The following is a 23,301-nucleotide window of genomic DNA, read 5'->3' as shown; positions in this document are numbered from 1 at the left end:
GTGCTGGGATTAAAAGCATGCACCACCAATGTCCAGCTTCCAGACAAACTTTTTAGCAGTATCAGGAAGTCTGGTGACTCTGACACTACCAAGGGACATTTGTTATTGACCATCACCAGAGGAGTGACAAAGCCACAAGCAATCCCTAAGGACAGCCAAGCTGCTTCTGACACAGACTCAATTCTTGGAAGCCACTATTTGGGCAGGTGCTCAAAGCACCTGCTCATTGCACTGTTTTCAATCTATGCCATGCTGTTTGCGGCTTCAACTGGTGAGCACTGAAGTTCTCACCTTAGAAACAAAGAAGCAGTCCTTACATGTCTGCTCCCATGACCAAAGCAACCTACAACTGCCTATGCCTACCAAGCTGCCCCCAACGACGTGAGTCAAGTGGGGAACCCTGGGCTGTGACTTACCTAGCTATTGTTAAAATGAAAAGACCACTGGGCACCAGTCTAGACATGTGGACTGGGTAGATCTGCAATGGTAGAATCAAGGCACTTCTAGAGGCTGGAGGAGTATGTCACAGAAAGGCAGGGCACAGCTTTTGTTTGGTTTTGTCTGAGAATAGGATCTCACTGTGTAGCCCTGGCTGGCCTGGAACTCTCTATGTAGACCACACTGGCCATGAACTCAAAGAGACCTGCCTGCCTCTGCCTTCCAATTGCCAGGATTAATACCATATGCTTCTATGCCTGGGTAAAGATAAACAGGAATCTTTAGATTTCTTAAAAAAAAAAAAAAAAAAAAAAGCGGGCAACACACGGAATGTGATACCTGTAGTTGACCGTTGACCTCTGACCAACAACATATGCCTACACATTACACACCCTCCCCATTCCATCTCTACTAAATCTGTCTGTCTGTCTGTCTGTCTGTCTGTCTGTCTCTCTCTCTCTCTCTCTCTCTCACACACACACACACACACACACAGATTGGGGGGCGGGGCCCTTTTACCTGTGTCGTTGAATTAGGCACCTAGACAAAAACAAACAACAACTGAATTAGGCACAACAAATAGATGTATTTCTACAGCTTTTTCAGACTTCAGCAGAGGCCACATTCATCATTAGAGCTAGCACCAAGACGACAGCAGTGGCCCCACTCAGGACTAGCTGGCTGTGTGCTTCTATCATGTGCTAATTACTGTATTTCCCTCTATAATCTCATCCTTCCCACGAGAAGCACCACTCCAGAGGCCTGCCATATTGCCTCATGGCCCTAACACTGGGGAAAGAGGCATGGCTGGGCCCTGCCTGCTGCTTTCACACACCTGTCTTCATTGGAGATGACATCCTTAGCACAGAAGATTCCCAGGGCCTGTCACTGGTCTTCTCTTCAAGCCTCAGCCTGATGACACTGTAACTCAGCTGTCTTTCCAAAAGGCTCGCCTTCTCACTCACTGCCACATACCTGCTCAGGCCAGGGTGCTCTGGGGAGGTGACAGATGAGGCATGCCTGGGACAGCCTGTGCTGAGTGCTACACCTTGCCACACTCTAGGACAACCTGAGAATTCAAACTTACTAGAACTCAGACCTGGAGGAGCAACTTAGAAAAACCAAGGGAGCCGGGTAATGGTGGCGCACACCTTTAATCCCAGCACTTGGGAGGCAGAGGCAGGCGGATCGCTGTGAGTCCGAGGCCAGCCTGGTCTACAAAGCGAGTCCAGGATAGTCAAGGCTACACAGAGAAACTCTGTCTCGAAAAACCAAAAGAAAAAGAAAAAGAAAAAATGAGAGAGAGGGAAGGGGTAAAGCTGACTCTGATATGGAAGTCCAGGCGGCCCCACCCTTGTGCAACCCTAATAAGCAGAACTCAGGGGCGCCTTGGACGTAATCCATGGCTGAGTCACCACTTCGTCTCTGCAGCCCTCCCTCTCCGTCAAGTGGGCCAGGGCCTCACTCACTCACCATTCCAGCCCCATCACCAGCTCTTAGGAAATGGCCCTTTCCTTGGGACTTTGGTACCCACCTAGCCCACTGCCAGTCTTTTCCTGACTGCCTATCTCTACCAGAGGGGCCCTTCCCTCCCTGCTGTTCCTGAGAGCCCACTTGTTATGGTGTTGCTAGGACAGTTAGCATCACAGACATTTCAACACTGTATAATTTCTGAAGTTGTGAGAAGTCATTGAAGACCTGGCCTTGGTCAGCTGCTATCAAGATGAATGAAAGGAATTTTAAAACTGAATGGAAACAAGATACAACCGACTACATACAAACTTCAGCAGCCACTGATGCCACAGTGCTACAGAGCACAACCTCACACCAGGGTGAGGCGTGTGCCAAGGTCACTCTGCATCTTACAGGTGCAAAGACCAGAACACAGTCCTCCAGTTCTGCTTCCAGATGACTCTTACCCTCAGAATGGCAGGGCTGCTGTAATGAGCCAGGCTGAGGGCTTCCATCCCTTCACACTGATCTATGTCCACTCTGCGGCTGCATTCGAAGGCCTGGTTCACCAGGAACGCTGGGGACAGTGACATACGGGGCGGGGAGGGAAACAGAACATGCTCAGCTAGCACATGGGAACTGAAGAGAGTCAGGTGTTTAAAATGGGGCTTAAGGCCAGATGGCGGTGGCGCATGCCTGTAATCCCAGCACTCAGGGGGGGCAGAAACAGGCAGATCTCTGTGAGTACAAAGTGAGTCCAGGACAACCAAGGCTACACAGAGAAACTCTGTCTCAAAAAAACAATAAAATAAAATAAAATGGGGCTTAAAAACTGGGTTTCCCTGGGTGTGGTAGCGTACATCTTTAATCCCAGCACTCGGAAGGCAGAGGCAGGTAGATTGCTGTGAGTTTGAGGCCAGCCTGGTCTATAAAGCAAGTCCAGGACAGCCAAGGCTACACAAAGAAACCTTGCCTCAAAACAAACAAAAAAAAAACAAAAACAAAACAACTGAGTTTCAACTAGGAAAAACATGCATAAAATATTCTAAATTCAAAAAGCACAGAAGCTCCTGGGCAGTGTCTCTTTCCACTTCTATCATCCACCCAGGTCCCAGAGGGAGAAGCACAACTGCCGGCTGAAGCTTTTAGAAATACTGTGCAAATAAAACACACACACCAAAGATTTTTTTTTTAACAATTGTTTTCCCCTTTTGGACACAGATGCACGCATGACACACTACTCTGCTTTTTCCATGAGCTATGAGCACATCCTGAAGACCTTCCAGCAGCCTCGACGGGGTAATTAGTGTTCTCTCTCAGATGCAGCATAATTACTCCCCAGTTCCCTGCTAATGGGCACTGCAGTTATCTCTGTCTTGGCTGTCACTGTCACAATCTGCATGGGGCTTTGCATGCAGGCCAAGCCTTCCTGCAGGAGCTCTGGTAATCTTGATCCATATGTTACACTGCTGTTGGCAGGGTGTGACTGACTGTTCCGCCAGCTACTACAGGAGAGTATGGCTCCCACAGCTTCCAACTTTGAGCTTTGTCAATAGGAAAAGTGGAAATGGAATATGAGCTTGGCTTGTTGCTTTTTGAGACAAGGTCTCACTATGTAACCCAGACTGGCCTCAAACTGATGTCCTCCTTCCTCCATCTCCTAAGAGCTAGGGTGTGAGACATGCCCATCTCACCAGACTTCAGTTGGTTTTAACTGACATTGACCTACTATATGCACGAAGCTTCTTCTCAACAGAACATGTTACCTACCTTCTCACTACAGCCCCTCACCACAGCCCCTCACCACAGCCCCTCACCACAGCCCCTCACCACAGCCCCTCACTACAGCCGCTCACTGCAGCCGCTCTCACTGCAGCCCCTCACTACAGCTGCTCACTGCAGTCCCTCACTACAGGCTCTCACTGCAGCCCCTCACTACAGCCCCTCACTACAGGCTCTCACTGCAGCCCCTCACTACAGCCGCTCACTGCAGTCCCTCACTACAGCCGCTCACTGCAGTCCCTCATTACAGCCGCTCACTGCAGCCGCTCTCACTGCAGCCCCTCACTACAGGCTCTCACTGCAGCCCCTCACTACAGGCTCTCACTGCAGCCCCTCACTACAGCCGCTCACTGCAGTCCCTCACTACAGCCGCTCACTGCAGTCCCTCATTACAGCCGCTCACTGCAGCCGCTCTCACTGCAGCCCCTCACTACAGCTGCTCACTGCAGCCCCTCACTACAGCCGCTCACTGCAGCCCCTCACTACAGCCGCTCACTGCAGCCCCTCACTACAGCCGCTCACTGCAGTCCCTCATTACAGCCCCTCACCGCTGGCTGAGACTCACAAAGCCACAGATCTGGCCTTCTGTTGCCCAGGCCTACTCTTGGCTTCTCTGCTGTCCTGGAAGAAGTGGGTCTTACCCAGACACTGGAGCTCAATGGTCACAGTACTCTTATTGTGGGAGCCAGCCCGAGAAATCCCATGTAAGCAGGCATGAGGTGCATGCTCAGGATCCCAGAACTGGGGAGGCTGAGTTGGAAAGACCAGGCTGTGATACACGGAAAGACCCTGACTCAGAAAACAAAGCAGAGCTGGCTATGAAGGCCCATGACTTTAACTCCAACACAGGCTGGCGGAGGGAGGCACAGAGGCAGGTGAATCTTCATAAGTCAGCTCGATCAATGCATGGAGTTCTGGGCTAGCTGGGGCTATATAGTGAGACACTACCTCAAAAAACTAAAAAAGGTCTAGAGAAATGGTCCGAAGGTTAAGAGCACTGGTTGCTCTTCCAAATGTCCTGAGTTCAATTCCCAGCAACCACATGGTGGCTCACAACCATCTATAATGAGATCTGGTACTCTCTTCTGGCTGACAGGTGCACATGCAGGCAAAGCACTGTATACATAATAAATAAATAAATCTTTAAAAAAAAAAAAAACCAAAAAACTTAACTACAAAGTGAGTCCAGGACAGTCAAGGCTACACAGAGAAACTCTTGTCTCAAAAAACAACAAACAACAAAACAACAAAAACAAAAAAACTAAATAAAAAGGGCTGACAAGATAGCTCGGCTATAAAGGCTGGATTCACAACCAAAACAAAAAACAAAAAACCTAAAAAACAAAAAGACAACAACAACAACAACAAAAAGAAAAATGAAAAGAAAAAAGAAACCGAAAGTCTCACAACTTCCACATCTAAAAAAAAAACAAAACAAGTGATATTAGCATGACTTCAAGGGATAATGTACATGGATGGAAGGCATGAGTCTATCTCAGAGATAATTCACATTGTCAGGCTTAGTGGCAAGCACCTTACCTGCTGAGCCATGTCACTGTCCCCTGGGTGAAGGTGACCTACAGGAACCAGCCTCATGAAGAATGGCAACCAGCGCACGTAAGCACTGTATCAAACACTGCAGAGATTTATAATCCTGGGCATATGTAACTACAAGTCACCGTTTGCAGATGCTCAGGCAGTCACTGACCAGGGTGAAGGACCTCCTTAGGCAGTGACCTCTGAGGCTTTTAATTGACAAACTTAGGCGAGTAACGGAAGAGCAGCACCCTCTCACCTGCTGGGTTCTGGTCTGTACACAGAGAGGACGTGAGAGGCGAAGGCAGTCTCAGAAATGACCCTGAAGATGCTCCTGCGGTCTGCAGAGGGACTCCGTACTGCAAGCACAGCACCACAGGTTAGACAGCTGCTCCTTGGCATGCGCTGGAGGACACATGGCAGTGCCCACAGAGCAGTGGGTTTGGGGACAAAGTGCTGAGCATAGTACCTGCCACACAGTGCTCCTATATAGCTGTAGGTTTGGGGATGCAGTGCTGAGCACAGTGCCTGATGACGAAGAGCTCATCTTCAGATGTCGACTGCATCCACACATACTTTTTTAAAATAAAATTTGTGGCGGAACACACCTTTAATCCCAGCACTCAGAAGGCAGAGGTAGACAGATTTTTGTGAGTTTGAAGCCAGCCCCAGCCAGGGCTCCTTAGCCAAAACTGTTGTGTAACAATTTCTTCTAAGATTCAAACAGTAGGGCTAGGCGCAGCATCGGGAAGGTTGAGAACCACTGCTCTAGTCCCTTACATTCTATTCATTTATTGCAATGAGGTCTAACTGTGTTGCTCAGGCTAGTCTTAAACTCCTCCAGGGCTCAAGTGTTCCTCTTGCCTCAGCCTCCCAGTGCTTGGATTAAAATGGCTTGGGGCAGGCATGGTGGTTCATGCCTTTAAGCCAGGTCTAACTGTGCCTTCTACGTGGGAGGCAGAGGCAGGCAGATGTCTATAAATTAGAGGTCAGCCTGGTCCACATAGGGAGTTCAAGGTGATCCAGGGTTACATACTAAGATCCTATTTCAAGTAAATAAACAGAGGCTTAGAAGAATGTGTGTGTGTGTGTGTGTGTGTGTGTGTGTGTGTGTGTGTGTGTGTGTGTGTGTGTGACTATATTGTTGCCTGTTTCCTTATGGAAGCTTGTGTCTGCTAAGGGAAAATGGTGGGCAGGAGAGGTGGTTCACCGGTTAAGAGCACATAGCGCTCTTACAGAAGGCGCAATTCACCTTCTGGCACCCACATCAGGCAGCTTACAACCACCTGTAACTCCACCTCTGTGGAATCCAACACCTCCTCTGGTCTTCACAGGCACTGTGCTCACTTGCACATGCCCACATAGACAAACATAACTATCCCAGCATGGTGGCACACGCCTTTAATCCCAGCACTTGGGAAGCAGGTGGATCGCTGTGAGTTTGAGGCCAACCTGGTCTACAAAGTGAGTCCAGGATGGCCAAGGCTACACAGAGAAACCCTGTCTAGAAAAACCAAAAAAAAAAAAAAAAAAAAAAAAAAAAAAGTGGAGCCAGGCAGATCTTTGAGTTTAAAGCCAGCCTGGTCTTCCCAAGTGAGGTCCAGAACAGACAGTAAAGGCTACACAGTGAGACTCTGTTCAAAAATAAATAAGCATAAAAACATAATTATTTTATTTTTGCTTTTTCTGGGATAGGGTTTCACAGTGTAGCCCTGGCTGCCCTGAAACTGGCTCTGTAGACCAGACTGGCCTTAAATTCAGAGATCCACCTGCCTCTATCTCCCAAGTGCTGGGATTAAATGTGTGTACCATCTGACAATGTTTTTTAAGAAAAAGAAAAAAATAGATAGTGGCTGGTGTCAATCTCCACTCAGAGGCAGAGACAGGGAGATTATCATTTCAAGGACCAGATGAATTATACAGAAGTCCTGATCTCAAAGAAGAACAATCAAAAAGGTATAGAAGGTCTGGGTGTCGTGGGTCCCATCCCCACCACTGCCAAGACTGGAATGGTGGGACATACACAGAAAGGCAGCTTGTCAAGATGTTCTGACACTGAGTCCACAAGCTATTTTCCTGTACCTGTTTCTCTCAGTTAAACGGGACAGCAGTGTGTCTTTCCCAGGCTGTCTGTGGGAATGCTAGGAGACTTGAGTTTGATGTCAGGCATCATCTTCAATCACTCGCCCACCTTATTCAATGAAACAGGGCCTGTCAATCAAATCCCGAGCTTGAAGAGAAAGCTAGCCAGTAGCCAGCTTGCTCCTGAGGATGCCACCTTTCCTGAGGATGTCCACCTTTCGATGCTGAAATGATGGGCAGGCCACCACACCCCGACCCGCATTTGCATGGATAGTGGAGAGCCGAATACTGGTCTCCATGCTTGGAGCTCTCATGCTTAACCACTCAGTTACTCCCAATATGCCTCTACTCTGTTTTGAGGCAGGGTTTCATGTAGCTCGGGCTGCTTTAAATTGAGCTCCGGCTGTTCCTACCTCCACCTCCCAGGTGGGTACCAGTAAGCCCAACTTTTAAGTAAAAGTACATTCAACATTGATAAGTCATATTTTACAGGTCTGCTAACAAGAGATATACAGATTCCTAATGTCTGTAAAACTAAATAAGACTCTGAGACAAAGTTGGGCTTGGTGGTGCACACCTTTAATCCCAGCACTCAGGAGGCAGAGGCAGGCGGATCGCTGTGAGTTCGAGGCCAGCCTGGTCTACAAAATGAGTCCAGGACAGCCAAGGCTACACAGAGAAACCCTGTCTCAAAAAACCAAAAAAAAAAAAAAAAAAAAGACTCTGAGACAAGGACTAGGCATGCAGGCAGTTCACTCCCCATGCCCAGAGGCAGGCTGTAGTCATTTCACTAGACCCTCTTGGATTAAAAAGAACAGAAAACTCTGTAGAGATGAAATTCAATACAGAAGTGACCTCAAATCCTGACATCAGAATGTGACCACTCTCTTGACTTTCCATAATCTTTGATTGAGAAGAGCAGCACTGACTCTCTGTGGTGTCACCTATGTCCCAAGGGCAGGTGGTTTGGCTTTCTATGTTGATAATGAAATTAGCTTATAAGGATAGAGTATTTCACGCCAGGCACAGTGGCTCAGGCCTATAATCCCAGCACTCGGGAGGCAGAGGCAGATGTATCTCTGCATGTTTGAGGACAGCCTGGTCTACAAAGTGAGTCCAGGACAGCCAATGCTACACAGAGAAACCTTGTCTCGAAAAACTAAAAAAAAAAAAAAAAAAAAAAAGAGGATAGAGTATTTTAGGATCTATGAGCAACTGTCATCAAGTTGTTGGCTCACCTCGTATTTAGTGGGTTGTGGGACATCTGACGTGGCTGTGGAAGGAACATCTGACTCGGCACTCACTGTAAAGCCACCTGATGCTTGCATCAGTCTGTCAAAATTGTTTTCATCGGGCACTTCTGGATTAGCGAAATACAGCGCAGGCTTGTCTGGTTTTAGACAAAGCATTAGAAATCAGCAGAAATGTACGGCGTATGTGACATGTCAATTTTGGAAACTAAACCATTCTTAGTAGCAATAAGGCTGAAGTAGGAAACCAATCTTTCTGGGCTGCCTAGATGGCTCAGCAGGTAAAGGTGCTTGCCACTAGTCCTGACAACCTGAGTTTGATTCCCAGGACTCACATAGTGGAAAGAGAAGTGAGTCTAAAAAAGTCACCCTCTAACCTATGCAGGCAGGCACACAGCCATGCACACATGCTCTGTGTATGCATGCACACATACAATTTTAAAATGTTTTCCTGCATGTTTGCCCTGAACCCATTTCTCAGGATTTCCTGAGCTTGCTAAATGAACAGGATCCCATCACCACGAGTGTGAGACCACACTGGTCTACATGGTGAGCTCCAGGCCAGCAAGCGATACACAGCAAGACCCTGTCATGAAAACTCAATAAACAAACAGGATCAATAGATCTGGCTGCACCCATAGCGTGGTAGTCATGGTTTCTAAGGCCTACAGAGAAACAGCACAGCAGAAGCCAAGGGCCAGGTTGGTCACTTTCTCCAGCACACAGACCAGTCTGCTTCTCCCTCCTTGTAGGCGACACTTTCTCTGGGTGGCTGTGGAAGACAAGACGCATCTCTCAGCAGCCGCCTCCTGGCTGCTGTGATGGCTTAGACAGGTACTTGTCGCTTGTCGCTGAGGTGATGAAGTTTGGCTGACAAAGTCACGAGTGTGCCTCTGCTACCCTGACAACAGCACACTCAGGAGCACACACTTGGACCAACACACTTGCCTGAGCTGACCGCTCAGGTAAAAATAAAGATCCTGTATTCATGCAAATCCTCTTAGTAAAAATAAAAAAGAAAAAGGAAGTGGAAACCACAGGTAACATTTAAAGATGAGACTGATCTTCAACCATTACTCTGAGAGGAAATAAGCGTGCACTCACACACACGCGTGCACACGCATGCATGCACATGCAGGCACAACCTGGACACCTATGTCCTCGTGGCATAAGCATCTTTGAAGTCAAGTGTAAGCAAAGGCAGCTACAGCACAAGTACTTGAAGACAGTGTGTGTGGCAAGGATCTATAGTTAGCTGTAAATCAGCCTGGGGTTTGAATTATTTACACAGCCAAAACACAGCATGGGTGCTTTAAATGGACCTGAATGAGGTTTTTTTTTTTTTTCTTCATTCAATAAAGTAACTTTTAAAAGAAAAACAGAGCTACACAAAAATCTATCAAATTCAAATACTTACAGTTTGAAGTGTGGATGCAGAAGACGGATGGGTTGATCTGGTCAATGAGTTTAAAGACCCGGTGAGGAGGAGCTGCTGTCAAATTCATTGAGTATATGGCAGCCTTCTGACTACAAAACTGCCTATCACCCCTGGAAGTTAAAGAAAACAACAGCCAAGTTTTCAGTCTACAGTCTAAGCCGGATCATTCTAAACCTGCCGACTCCTTCACCACAGTGACAAGGACAAGCCGGGGACAAGCACGGGGACAAGCACGGGGACAAGCCGGGGACGTGGATGAAGGGGCGATGTCAGAGCAGAGTCCGTTTGGACTTACTTGCTGTTTCAAGTGTGACTGAAGCTTCACTTCCATCGGGCATGGTGGCACAAGCCTTTGACCCCAGCACTGGGGCAGTAGAGACAGCGGGTCTGTGAGTTCAGGGTCTACACAGCAAGTTCCATGCCAGTCACAGCTACCCAGTGAAAGCCTATGCCAAAAACTATATAACAACATTTAAGGGCACCTGCTGGGTGTGGAGTGCAGTGCAGAGCACTTTTCATAAACTTGGACAGCATTAGGATTAGGACATTTTGGGGGCTGGAGAGATGGCTCAGTGGTTAAGCACTTACTGCTCTCACAGAGAACCTAGGTTCAGTTCCCAGAACCCACATCAGGCAGTTCTTGCTTGTAACTCCAGTTCCAGAGGATCTGATGCTTTCATCTGGAGTCTGTGTGCACCACATGTATGTAGTGCACATGACACACACACAGACACACACACACAGGCGCACATGCTTGTGCACAAGCACACACATACATAGATAAAAATAAAAACATACTCAGAAGTTTTTTTGTTTTGGGGGGGTTTTGTTATTGTTGTTGTTTTGGTTTTCAAGACAGGGTTCTTCTGTGTAATAGTTCTGGTTGTCCTGGAACTCTCTTTGTAGACCAGGCTGGCCTTGAACTCACAGAGATCTGCTTGCCTCTGCTCTGCCTCTGCCTCCTGAGTGCTGGGGATTACAGGCGTGTGCCATTGTGCCCCGCTAGTAGCAAGTTGTTTTTTGTTTTGTTTTGAGATTTATTTATTTATTATGTGTACAATGCTCTGCCTACATATACACCTGCAGGCCAGAAGAGGGTGTCAGTTCTCATTATAGATGGTTGTGAGGAGCCGGGCGTGGTGGTGCATGCCTTTAATCTCAGCACTTGGGAGGCAGAGGCAGGCGTATCGCTGTGAGTTCGAGGCCAGCCTGGACTACAAAGTGAGTCCAGGACAGTGAAGGCTACACAGAGAAACCCTGTCTCGAAAAACCAAAAAAAAAAAAAAAAAAAAAAAAAAGGTGGTTGTGAGTCACCATGTGGTTGCTGGGAAGTGAACTCTTCCTTTGGAAAGCAGGCAGTGCTCTTAACATCTAAGCCATCTCTCCAATCCACTAGAAAGGTTTTTTTTAAATTGGTTTTGAGACAGGGTTTCTCTGTTTTCTCTGTGTTAGCCTTGGCTATCCTGGACTCGCTTTGTAGACCAGGGTGGCCTTGAACTCACAGCAATCTGCCTGCCTCTGCCTCCCAAGTGCTGGGATTAAAGGCATGTGCCACCACGCCCAGGCCTTAAGTGTTTTTTGGGTTTTTTAAAATGTATTTATTATTATGTATACAGTGCTCTGCCTGCATGTACACCTACAGGCCAGAAGAGGGAGTCAGATCACATTATAGATGGTTGTGAGCCACCATGTGGTTACTGGGAATTGAATTCAGGACCTTTGGAATAACGGTCAGTGCTCTTAACCTCTGAGCCATCTCTCCAGCCCTTAAAGTGTTTTTATTGCATATGTGTGTCATACTCTTGCCAGGGCACATATGTGGAAGTCAGAGGACAACTTACAAGAGTCAGCTCTCCTCTACCATGTGGGTCCTGGAACGCAAGCTCACGACAGCAGGGGTGGCAGGAAGCATCTTTATCCACTGAGCCACCCTGCCTTGCTCTCATCCCCACCTTCTCTATCTCAGCTACCTGTCCAGCCTAGGCCGCAGCCTAGAGTGCCTGTCCCCCAATTTCAGCTGCACATAGCTGAAGTTGACCACATTCCCGGGTGTTCCTCAAAGCCCTGCCTCATTCACCCTCTCTCTCACCCAATGTAAGCTCTTAAAAGTTATATGGGCAGCTAGGCCTGGTGGCGCACACCTTTAATCTTAGTACTTAAGAGGCAGAGGCAGGTGGATCTCTGTGAGTTCAAGGCCAGCCTGGTCTACAAAGACAGTCTAGGACAGCCAGGGCTATTGCACAGAGAAACTCTGTCTCAAAAGACCAAAAAAAAAAAAAAAAAAAAAAAAAAGGTACCATGGGCAAAGGGCAACTCAGCTTTATGTCCCTAGTGCTAAGAGAAGGTGCTTACAAAAGCATAGAAGATAGCTAAGTGCAGCTATCTACACTTCTGCCCAGCCTGTGCCCCTCCCGCTCTGCAAAAAAAGGCCAGGAAGAAGCAGGGCCAGGAGCCTCAGGTTTCTAGCTTGATGTCTGCCTGAAAGGCTGACAATACTAGAAGTGAAACCAAAAGTTTTATTAACTTAGTCCACTAGTGTGTTAGCAGAGACCACAAACCTAGAGCCTGGTGCATGCAAGGCCAGCGCTCTAACACTAGGTGGTGTCCCAGCCAGTCAGGCCGGGCTAGTGAAGGCCCACTGTGTGGCAGGAGCTGGGCTGGCACTGACTGCACTGATGAGAGATATTCCTGTACTCAGGAAGGTTCCATCTGATGGGGACAGGTTCACCCAGGATGCTCACCAACACATCCCAAGTTGTCGTATGATAGGATGAGCGGGTGTCAGTTAACAGACATAAGGAAACTTTGTGACCTGAAGCCTATATAATGGGGGCACTCCACAAACTAGCAGTAGGACTTTTTGCTATTTCTTCTTTTTTTCTTAGAGATAAGGTCTCTTCTGCCTCAGGCCTCCCCAGAGTCCCAGAGAGCTGTGGCTACAGTAGAGTTGAGTTTAATCTGGTTCATAATTGGGGGAGGGGAATCATAAAGAAAACTAATTTTAGCCAGGCAGTGGTGGCGCATGCCTTTAATCCCAGCACTTGGAAGGCAGAGGACAGGTGGATTACTGTGTGTTCGAGGCTAGCCTGGTCTACAAAGCAAGCCCAGGATAGTCAAGGCTACAGAGAGAAACCCTGTCTCGAAAAACCAAAAAAAAAAAAAAAAAAAAAAGAAAGAAAAAAAAAAAGAAAAAAGAAAACTAATTTATAAATTTTGAAGTCTTGGGCTGGAGAGATGGCTCAGTGATTAAGACTACTAGTTTCTCTTCCAGAGGTCCTGAGTTCAATTCCCAGCAACCACATGGTGCCTCACAGCCATCTATAATGTGATCTGATGCCCTCTTCTGTGTGCAGGCATACATGTAGATAGAGCATTCATACACATAAAATAAATGAATTTTTAATTTTTTGATTTTTTTGACACAGGGTTTCTCTATGTGATAGCCCTGGCTGTCCAGGAACTCTCTTTGTAAGCCAGGCTGGCCTCGAACTCGAACTCACAGTAATCCACCTGCCTCTGCCTCCCAAGTGCTGGGATTAAAGGCATACACCACCATGCCCAGCTTAAAAAACATTTTTTAAAGTTTGAAGTCTTTCCCTGAGAGATTTAGGGATGTACAGCTGAGGTCTGTTTTTATAACTAAAGCTCTTTAGAACGCAGGCCCACCTGCTCCTTCACATATCAGTGGCAGCGTCTGCTCAGCTGCAGCACACACCCCTGAGCCTCCTGAAGACTGGCACGCTCCCCAGCTGGCCCTTTACAAAGCTGGCCATCCTGTGTTCTAAATGGTATAGTCATTATCTAAAGTTACTGTATTTGGGTGGTAAGGGGGTAAAGGTGCCACTGCCAAGTCTGATGACATGAGTTTGATCCCTGAGACCCACATGAGGGAAGTGAAAAAATGACCCTAAAGTCGTCCTCGGACCCACAAGGGCACCATAGTATGAGCATACACAAAGAAATAAAACGTAATTTAAAAACCTTGTGCAGGGGTCAGGTATTATGATTGATGCCTTTAACCCCCAGCACTGGAGGGGCAGAGGTAGGTGAGTTCAATGCCAGGCTGGACTACATAGTGAGTTCTAGGAAAGCCAGGGCTACACAGAGAAACTTTGTCTCAAAAGCGTAAAAGTGCCAGAACAATGACTCAGCAGTTAGTTAAAACTGTCCTGCTCTTAAAGAAGACCTGATTTGGTTCCCATGTTGGGAACCCACGTTGGGCAGCTCATAATCTCCTGTTACTCCAGGTCAGGGGACCCAACACCCTCCTCTTGCCTCAGGAGGCAACTTTTACCCATGTGTATACCCAGCCCTCAAGACACACGTGCGCACACAACTTACACAGTAGGGCTTCTGAATAGTGTGGGGCACAATTCCTGTCCCCACATCTTTTTTTTTTTTTTTTTTTTTGGTTTTTCGAGACAGGGTTTCTCTGTGTAGCCTTGACCATCCTGGACTCACTTTGTAGACCAGGCTGGCCTCGAACTCACAGTGATCCGCCTGCCTCTGCCTCCCGAGTGCTGGGATTAAAGGCGTGCGCCACCACGCCTGGCTTCCTGTACCCACATCTTACCCTCTTGGTCAAACTGCCATCAAACCTTCCTGTCAAGGGCTGGAGAGATGGCTCAGAGGTTAAGAACACTGCCTGCTCTTCCACAGGTCCTGAGTTCAATTCCCAGCATCCACATGATGGCTCACAGCCATGGTGCCCTCTTCTGGCATGCAGGTGTACATGCAGGCAGAACACTGTATAAATATTAAATAAATCTTTAAAAACAAAACAAGACAAAAATTCCCTGTCGAATGCTTACGTGACTACTGGGACTGAGCAGGCAGAGAAGACACTGAAATCCGTGGGGCTGCAGTCAGGGTCACAGCAGCAGCTGACATCGCACTGTGCTGGAAGCAGGTCACAGACACACAGAGCAGCAACTACAGAATAAGACAACGGGGTTCAGAGGGTCACAGTAAGTAGGCTGTTACTGCTCCCTGCCACCAAAGGGTTCCAGAAACCAAAGTCACAAAAATGTCTGGTTCGCATTGTGCTTGGAGGGAAAGTGAGGACCCACATCAGTGTCTCCCGGTGGCCACCGCCGTCTACACTCCTACTTCATGGCAGATTCCAGAGGAAATGCTGCTGGCAACCTCATCCCTCTCTTCACACAGCTGGCCTGCTTTGAAGCTGACCTCACAGTCAGAAGCTCCTGCCAATAATCAAATGCTCCTAATTTGGTTTAAAATGTCCTTTTTCCATTTAAAAATTTACACTATAGGGTAATAAATTTACAACAGAATAATAAAGCATGGAGGGGAAGCAGGGCCACGCCTCCCCTATCCCCGCAGCAACTTTGACTTTATCTCTCCGACAGTCACTGTGACTCTTTGGTACTGCACTGCTAACCCCATTTAACAGACATAGAACCTCTACATGTACAGAGGAGACAGCCTCCTCCACAAGTCCACAAGTCTCTGAGCGCACAGGGGACTGAGAACTTGACTACACTGTTTCAGCTTATTATTGATTTTATTGCCCCACTCATTCATTTTGCCGATGGAGAAAACCATTTGAAAAAATAACAGAGAAACTGGAGAGATGGCTCAGTGCTTAAGAGTGCTGTCCGCTCTTCCAGATGTCCTGAGTGGTTCACAACCATCTATAATGTGATCTGCACGCAGGTGCACATGCAGATAGAGCACTTATATAAATAAATTAAACAAACAAACAAAATAGCACTGACTGCTCTTTCAGAGGATCTGGTTCCTAGAAGCAACAGGACAGTACAAAACCATGTGTAACTTCAGTTCCAGGGAATCTGATGCCCTCTTCTGGCCTCTGCAGGTACCAGGCACACATATAGTACACAGAAATACATGCAGGCAAAACATCCATCGTAAGATAAAAATAAATAAATCTTAAAAAACAAAACCAATAAGCCGAGCGTGGTGGCGCACGCCTTTAATCCCAGCACTGGGGAGGCAGAGGCAGGTGGATCGCTGTGAGTTCGAGGCCAGCCTGGTCTACAAAGTGAGCCCAGGACAGCCACGCCTACACAGAGAGACCCTGTCTCGAAAAACCAAACCAAAACAAAACAACAAAACAATACCAAACTCTGTTTTGTCTTGTTTTTTTTTTAAGCCAAACCACAGCATGAAAATAACAAACTGGAGCTGAAGAGATGGCTCAGAGGTTAAGCGCACTGGCTGCTCTTCCTCCAGAGGTCCTGAGTTCAATTCCCAGCAACCACATGGTGGCTCATAACCATCTACATGTGATCTGATGCCCTCTTCTGGCATGCAGGTGTACATGCAGGCAGAGCACTCATATACATAAAACAAATAAAATCTCTAAAAAAAAAAGAAAGAAAGAAAATAACAAACTGAACTCATGGCATAGATTGTGAGGAGGGAGGAAAATACTAAATTCAGGGCCTTTGTATTTTTTGTTCTTGCTTGTTCTTTGTTTCCTGAGGCCTCCTATTCCCACTTCAGTGTAGAAATTGTGGGGTCACAGGTGTGTACCACCATGGTTCCTCCACTTCCCCAGCTAAGGCATCACTGAATCTTTTGTTTGTTTGTTTGTTTTAAGGTTTATTTATTTATTATGTATACAGTGTTTCACCTGCACTGCATGCCAGAAGTGGGCACCTGATGGCTGTGAGCCACCATGTAGTTGCTAGGAATTGAACTCAGGACCTTTGGAAGACAACCCAGTGCTCTTAACCTCTGAGCCATTTCTCCAGCCCTGTTTTTCTTTTTTGAGACAGGGTTTCTCTGTGTAGTCCTGGCTGTTCTGGAATTGCTCTACATGTAGACCAGGCTGTCCTCGAACTCAGAGATCCATCTGCCTCTGCATCTGGAGTGCTGGGATTAAAGGTGAGTGCCACCACCACCTGAGTTGAATTTAAACTGTAATGTTTTGTTCTCCCCCCTCCTTTTTTTTTTTTTTTTTTTTAAACAATCTCAAGCTTCAAACAAACAAAGAAAATAATTTTAGTCAAATACTGACAGGACGTCATAACATTCTTATTTGTATGAATGAATGGTTCCACAATTTGAAAACCAGCTCTAGAGACAGGTGGCATGGTAAGAGGTCCACACCTGTGAAACTCACCAATTGGGTGGCAGAGTCAGGAAAGTATGTAGGTTATAGGCCACTTAGCAAAACTGAAAGGAAGGAAGTTAGGAAAGAAAATGGAAGGAGATTGGAAGGGTTTAAGCGCAGGCCAGAGGGATGGCTCCCGAGTTAAGAAGAGCACACAGTGCTTGTGTACAGGACCCAAGTGAGGCAGCTCACAACCATCCAACTCCTACTCCAGGGGCTGAGGCCTTTTTCTGCCCTCTCAGAGCCCAAGTGCTCATGTGCACGCATGGGCATGGGCGCGCGCGCACACACACACACACACACACACACACACACACATTTAAAAATACATTTTTTTTAATTCTAGAAAAATCGCCCCCCCCCATGGTATATAATGCTCTGGAAAAGCACGAAGGGACATTTATTGATAAATTCATAAGGCTTTCTTAGTCCTAGAGACAAAAGTGCTCCCTCCAGACAAGATTCTCTCTAGCCAAGGACACCTGCGCATGCTCACTAAAATAACGCCACAATTCCCCAACTGGGATGGGAAAAAGAAAGCGAGTCGCTGCCTCATGTGTTTAAAATTACAACTATGATTTGTTGTCAAAGCTTCAGACCCTTGTAGGTAACTGGATAAGAATGAAGCAGGCGTGTTTAATAACTCCACTTGGCGGGGGAAAGGAGTGTAAAACGTGAGTACACTTCATCACCGTGCAAATGTCTGTGGAGCTCTCAGTTAACTAACCAGCACTCGGAGGCTCTTCCACACCTCTCATGTCTGTGTGTCTTGGAGAGGACTAAGATGCACACTTAGCAGCACTTTTCCTTCTACAAGTAACGCCCACAACTCATTCTGAAGGTTTCTATCTAGTACGCTTCTGCTCCAACACTCCAGTTGCCCAAAATTATGTGGGAAAGTGGATAACTTAGTCCCGCTTTCCGCATTTGTATGCGGGAGATGATTCGGTGTGTGTGTGTGTGTGTGTGTGTGTGTGTGTGTGTGTGTGTGTGTGTGTGTGTGTGTGTGTGTCTGTCTGTCTGTCTGTCTGTCTGTCTCCCCTCCCCTTCCCCCTCCTCCCCCTCTCTCTCGGAGGCTGAGAAGGATGGAACTTTGAGCCTACGTTCTTACTGGTCTACCCGTTCCAGGGAGTTAGCATTGGTACCCACCGTCCGTGACCGGGGTGGGCCTGGGGTCAGAGAGCTCCGGGGCCCTGGGAGTCCCTGGGGTCCTGGGCGACCAGGAGGGCCTGAGAGTGGCGGGGGTGGCCTCGGTGGAGTTGAAATCCTCCTTCGTCACTGCCGGGGTGGCCACTGCCGGAGTGGCCACGACCTGGGTGCTCGCTGAGGCGCAGCAGCTTAGGAGCACCAGCAGGAGTGGCGGGAGACCTTGCGGCCCCATGGTTGAGGTCAGCATCCCGCGCCCGGGACATAGGCCTGTGAGTTGCTAGGCAACAGGCACAGCCGAGCGCGAAGCATTACGGGAAAAGGCTCGCGAGGCCGCGCTAGTCTATGGGAGGAGGTGGGACTTAGAGTCAGATCAGTGGGAATGGGCTTAAGGCCTTACGCTTACGAAAGGGGCGGGGACTTCCTGGGGCTGTAGGCGGGGCCAGGACCCAGGGGGCGGAACCTGAGACTGCAAGGAAAACCGGAAGGTGTAAACTTCTGTTGTGACTTTGCCGGCTGCCTGGCGGTTTCAAAATGTAGATTCTGAGCCGGGCGTGGTGGCGCATGCCTTTAATCCCAGCACTCGGGAGGCAGAGGCAGGCGGATCGCTGTGAGTTCGAGGCCAGCCTGGTCTACAAAGTGAGTCCAGGACAGTCAAGGCTACACAGAGAAACCCTGTCTCGAAAAACCAAAAAAAAAAAAAAAAAAAAAAAAAAAAGTAGATTCTATGAGGCCAACTATAGCATGATAGAATTCGGAGTCACTGAAGTCTAGGGCAGAGCCTAGAAGTATTTCTAAAACAACCCCGTAATCCTAGTACTCCAGGAGGCAGAGGCAGGCAGATGGCTGTGAGTTCAAGGCCAGCCTGGTCTACAAAGTGAGTCCAGGACAGCCAAGGCTACACAGAGAAACCCTGTCTCAGAAAAACAAAACAAACAAAAGACCCCGCAGCGGATGAGTGGAGGGAAATTTAGAAGTGACTTGGGTCATTTAAAGGAGTATGGACTTCTGTCACATCGCCACCATCTTTGAATTCCCTACCTCAGGTCACTGGCTTTACATTTTTTGCTCCTAACAGGGTCAGCTCTGTAGGCATAAGGTTATTGTGTAGTTTAAATGCTGATTTCTTTTAAAGATTTATTTATTTATTATGTATACAGTGCTCTGCTTGCATGTACCCCTGAAAGCCAGAAGGGGGCGCAATATCACATTACAGATGGTCATGAGCCACCATGTGGTTGCTGGGAATTGAACTCAGGACCTTTGGAAGAGCAGTCGGTGCTCTTAACCACTGAGCCATCTCTCCAGCCCCAAATGCTGATTTCTTTACCCCTCAAATCTGGTTCCAAGTTTTGTTCTGAGAATTTACTGTCTAAACGTTGTGTAAACTCTGCTCCTCAATTGTCCTCCTGATATGTCAATAAAGCAGCTTACAGCCAATCGATGAGCAGGAGAGAAAATAGGGCGGGACTTCCTGCCACCCAGGGGAGGAGGAATTAGAAGAGGAACTGGGGGATTCAGCCAGGGGATCCAAGGAAGATGGGGAGCTGGAGCAGAAAGCTGCAAAGTGCAAGTAAGGAGTAAGACAAAAGAGCATAGAGTGTTAAAAACAGACTTAAGCTGCTCAGATTGTATTGTGAAGCCTTGTGTTATAAAAGAGTCTCAATTATTTGTGATAGCCAGGTTAAGAAATAAGCTAAGAAAAAAAAAAAGTAAGAGAAACATAGTTTTATAAAAATAACTTCAACACCTCTCTCTAGCCCCCTCTTTAATCCTAGTCCTATAGTCCCATGCTTCCTACCATTCTGTGAAAAGTTCTCAAAGGCCAGATGTGATGGCACACACTTTTAGTCCCAGCACTCAGGAAGCAGAGGCGGGTGAATCGCTGTGAGTTCGAGGCCAGCCTGGTCTACAAAGCGAGTCCAGGACCTCCAGGGCTAACACAGAGAGACTCTGTCTCGAAAAACAAAAAGAAACGTTCTCGAAGTCCTCTTGACCAATCTCAAGCCCTGTTGACACGAATATAGTTCTTTGACATTTGACTTCTTTAAAAATCAAGGTATAGGGCTGGAGAGATGGATCAGAGGTTAAGAGCACTGACTGCTCTTCCAAAGATCCCGAGTTCAATTCCCAGCAACCACATGGTAGCTCACAACATCTATAATGTGACCTGGTGCCCTCTTCTGGCCTGCAGGTGTACATGCAGGCAGAGCACTGTATACATAACAATAAATAAATCTTTTTGAAAAAATCAAGGTATAGATTTCATCTGCTCATACATTTTACAAGCCTTAGGGACACTGGTGACCCGTTTCGGTTAGCCTTTGTTTGTTTTCATAATATTTCCATGAGTCCATCTAGGGGCTGGAGAGATGGCTCAGAAGTTAAGAGCACATGCTGCTCTTGCAGAGGACCTGGGTTCAGTTCCCAGAACCTGCAAGGTGGCTCGCAACCACGGTAACTCCAGCTCTAAAGGATGCAGACCATCTTCTGGATGATTGGATATATGGACTGATGGGGACAGAGCCATGAGAACAGAGAAGGAGAGAGATGTGGGTCTGTGAGGACAGAGGAGGGCTGGAGAGATGGCTCAGAGGTTAAGAACATTGCTTACTCTTCCAAAGGTCATTAGTTCAATTCCCAGCAACCACATGGTTGCTCACAACCATCGACAATGAGATCTGGTGCCCTCTTTGGGCGTGCAGGTGTACATGCAGGCAGAACACTGTGTACCGGCCTTTTTTTGTTTTTGTTTTTTCGAGACAGGGTTTCTCTGTGTAGCCTTGGCTATCCTGGACTCACTTTGTAGACCAGGCTGGCCCCAAACTCACAGTGATCCGCTTGCCTCTGCCTCTTGAGTGCTGGGATTAAAAGCGCGTGCCACCATGCCCTGCCCAGTATTTGTGGTTTTGAGAGACAAAGTCCTGCTGTATATCCTCCATCCCTTCCTCACCAGCCTCCCTCCTGAGGGACTGCAGTGTAAGCACCTTCAACATGCAGATGCCTCACAATAGCCCAAAGTCATTCGGTGACACATTGACTCTGTAGCTGAATTCTGACACAAAACACTCAAGAGTCTGAGACCAGTTGTAATAGACACATAGAAAACTCAGGCAGGAGGATAGCCCCAAGTTCAAGGCCGTCCTGAACTATAGGAAAAGACCTTGTCTGAAAGAAAAAGAAAGGGAAGAAGGCAGGCACATAGAATTCCAGTACTCAGGAGGTGAAGACAGGAAGATCAGGAGTTCAAGGTCAGCTTCCACTGCATAGCCAAGTCCAAGGGGTTACATGGCACCCTGTCTAAGAGAAAAATACAAAGAACCTCAAAAATGGAACCTCTTAGACCCCTTGAGATCTGCTGCTCTTCCCTTCCCAACTTCTGCTTGCGGTTCTTTTATGTAAACATGTTTTCACCCTTGTTCTGGGGACCTGCAGGAGGTTCCTCTTTTTGGTCACCTCTTCCTGAAGCCCCATGGCACCCTGTCCCCTAGCACTCTGCTGCAACTTGTGTTACATGCATCTCACCCATGACCCCGGATTTACTGGAGAGAGTAAACAGATTTGCATGAAAAATAGAGACTAGAGAGATGACTTAGTGCCTAAGAATGCTTACCCGAATTTAATTCCTAGCACCCACTCCAGACAACTCACAACTGCCTGTAAGCCTAGATCTGGGGGAGCATCTTCTGGCCTCTTTTAGTACCTGTATTCACATGCACATACACACACTAGACACACATGTATACACACTCAAATCAATCCTTAAATCATATAAAATGTATTATTAATGGGCTACTGTATAGTTTACTAAAAGCCAGGCATGGTGGTAAGCACCTATAATCCCAGCACCTAGGACCCTACAGCAGGCAAGTTCAAGGCCAGCGGGGGTCATATAGTGAGACTCCCATCTCAAAGACAAGCAGGCACAAATCCTCCAGAAGCCGGAAGCAACTTGTGGAGGTTTAAATAGCGATGGCCTCATAGACTCATGTGTTTGAATGCTTGGCCCACAGGGAGCAGCACTGTTAGGAGGTGTGGTTTTGTGGCGTGGGTATGGCCTTGTTGGAGGAACTCTGTCACTGCGGGGCCAGGCTGTGGAGTCTCAGATGCTCAAGCCCAGGCTCAGTGGTGCACAGGGCACTTCTGCTAGCTTCGGATCCAGATGGCGAACTCTCAGCTACCTCTCCAGCACAGTGTCTGCCTGTGCGCCGCCATGCTTCCTGCCACATATGGCGATCATGGGTCACACCTCTGAACTGTAAGCCAGCCCCAAATAAATGTCTTCCTTTATCAGGGTTGCAGTGGTCATGATGCCTCTTCACAGCAGTAGAAACCCTAAGACACAAACAAAGTTCTTTACAAATTAGAGAGAGACTGGGCGTGGTGGTGCATGCCTTTAATCCCAGCACTTGGGAGGCAGAGGCAGGCGGATCTCTGTGAGTTTGAGGCCAGCCTGGCCTACAAAGCAAGTCTAGGACAGCCAAGGCTACACAGAGAGACCTTGTTTCAAAAAAAATATATATATTAGAAAAAAAGAACAAGACTGGATAACATGTTGGCTCCTGATGTTCTTTATGGCCCTGAATTACTTGGTTTGGGTCCCAGTCTCAGCCCGATGATTATTTCTGGGGTTCATCAGCTCCGGCTGGGTCACTCAGTCCGACCATTGTTCCTATCTGACGAGCCAGCTTCCCCCTCATCCTCTGTGCAGGTACCGCTTTTCGGTCCCTTCGTCATCATCGTAGGAGTAGCAACCGTGGACTTGTCTGCCATGTTTCTGTGTTTTAGGGGGCATCTCTACATCAGGCCTGGAGAGGCAGAAGCAAGATGAAAAGGAGGGGTGCTTGGGAAAATCTCTCTCTACCTTCCCGTTTGGTTTTGCTATGAATCTAAACTGCCTTTAAGAATATGTTAAAAATCAATCACAGACCAGGCATGGTGGCACAGTCCTTTAATGCCAGCATTCAGGGTGAGAGGCAGAGGCAGGTGGGTCTCTGTGTTTGAGGCCAGCTTTACCTCAAAACTAACAAACCCACCATACACACACACACACACACACACACACACACACACAC

At 47.6% G+C, this 23,301-nt stretch overlaps 1 protein-coding gene across 1 annotated transcript in view; it reads right to left on the bottom strand.

Annotated features, from left to right (window-relative positions):
* The window catches only part of Tctn1 (tectonic family member 1), a 28,374-nt gene extending 9,891 nt beyond the window's left edge, over positions 1-18,483 (bottom strand). Inside the window, 7 exon segments of the mRNA XM_051161561.1 lie at positions 958-978; positions 2,358-2,467; positions 5,468-5,567; positions 8,529-8,680; positions 9,958-10,088; positions 14,790-14,910; positions 18,230-18,483. Of these exon segments, the coding sequence (XP_051017518.1) occupies positions 958-978; positions 2,358-2,467; positions 5,468-5,567; positions 8,529-8,680; positions 9,958-10,088; positions 14,790-14,910; positions 18,230-18,476 (882 nt within the window). The 5' untranslated portion in view covers positions 18,477-18,483.
* Between the last annotated feature and the right edge of the window lie 4,818 nt (positions 18,484-23,301).

This window comes from Acomys russatus, chromosome 19 (assembly GCF_903995435.1).
Source record: "Acomys russatus chromosome 19, mAcoRus1.1, whole genome shotgun sequence".
Lineage (NCBI taxonomy): Eukaryota > Metazoa > Chordata > Mammalia > Rodentia > Muridae > Acomys > Acomys russatus.
This window is presented reverse-complemented; position numbering and strand designations above follow the sequence as displayed.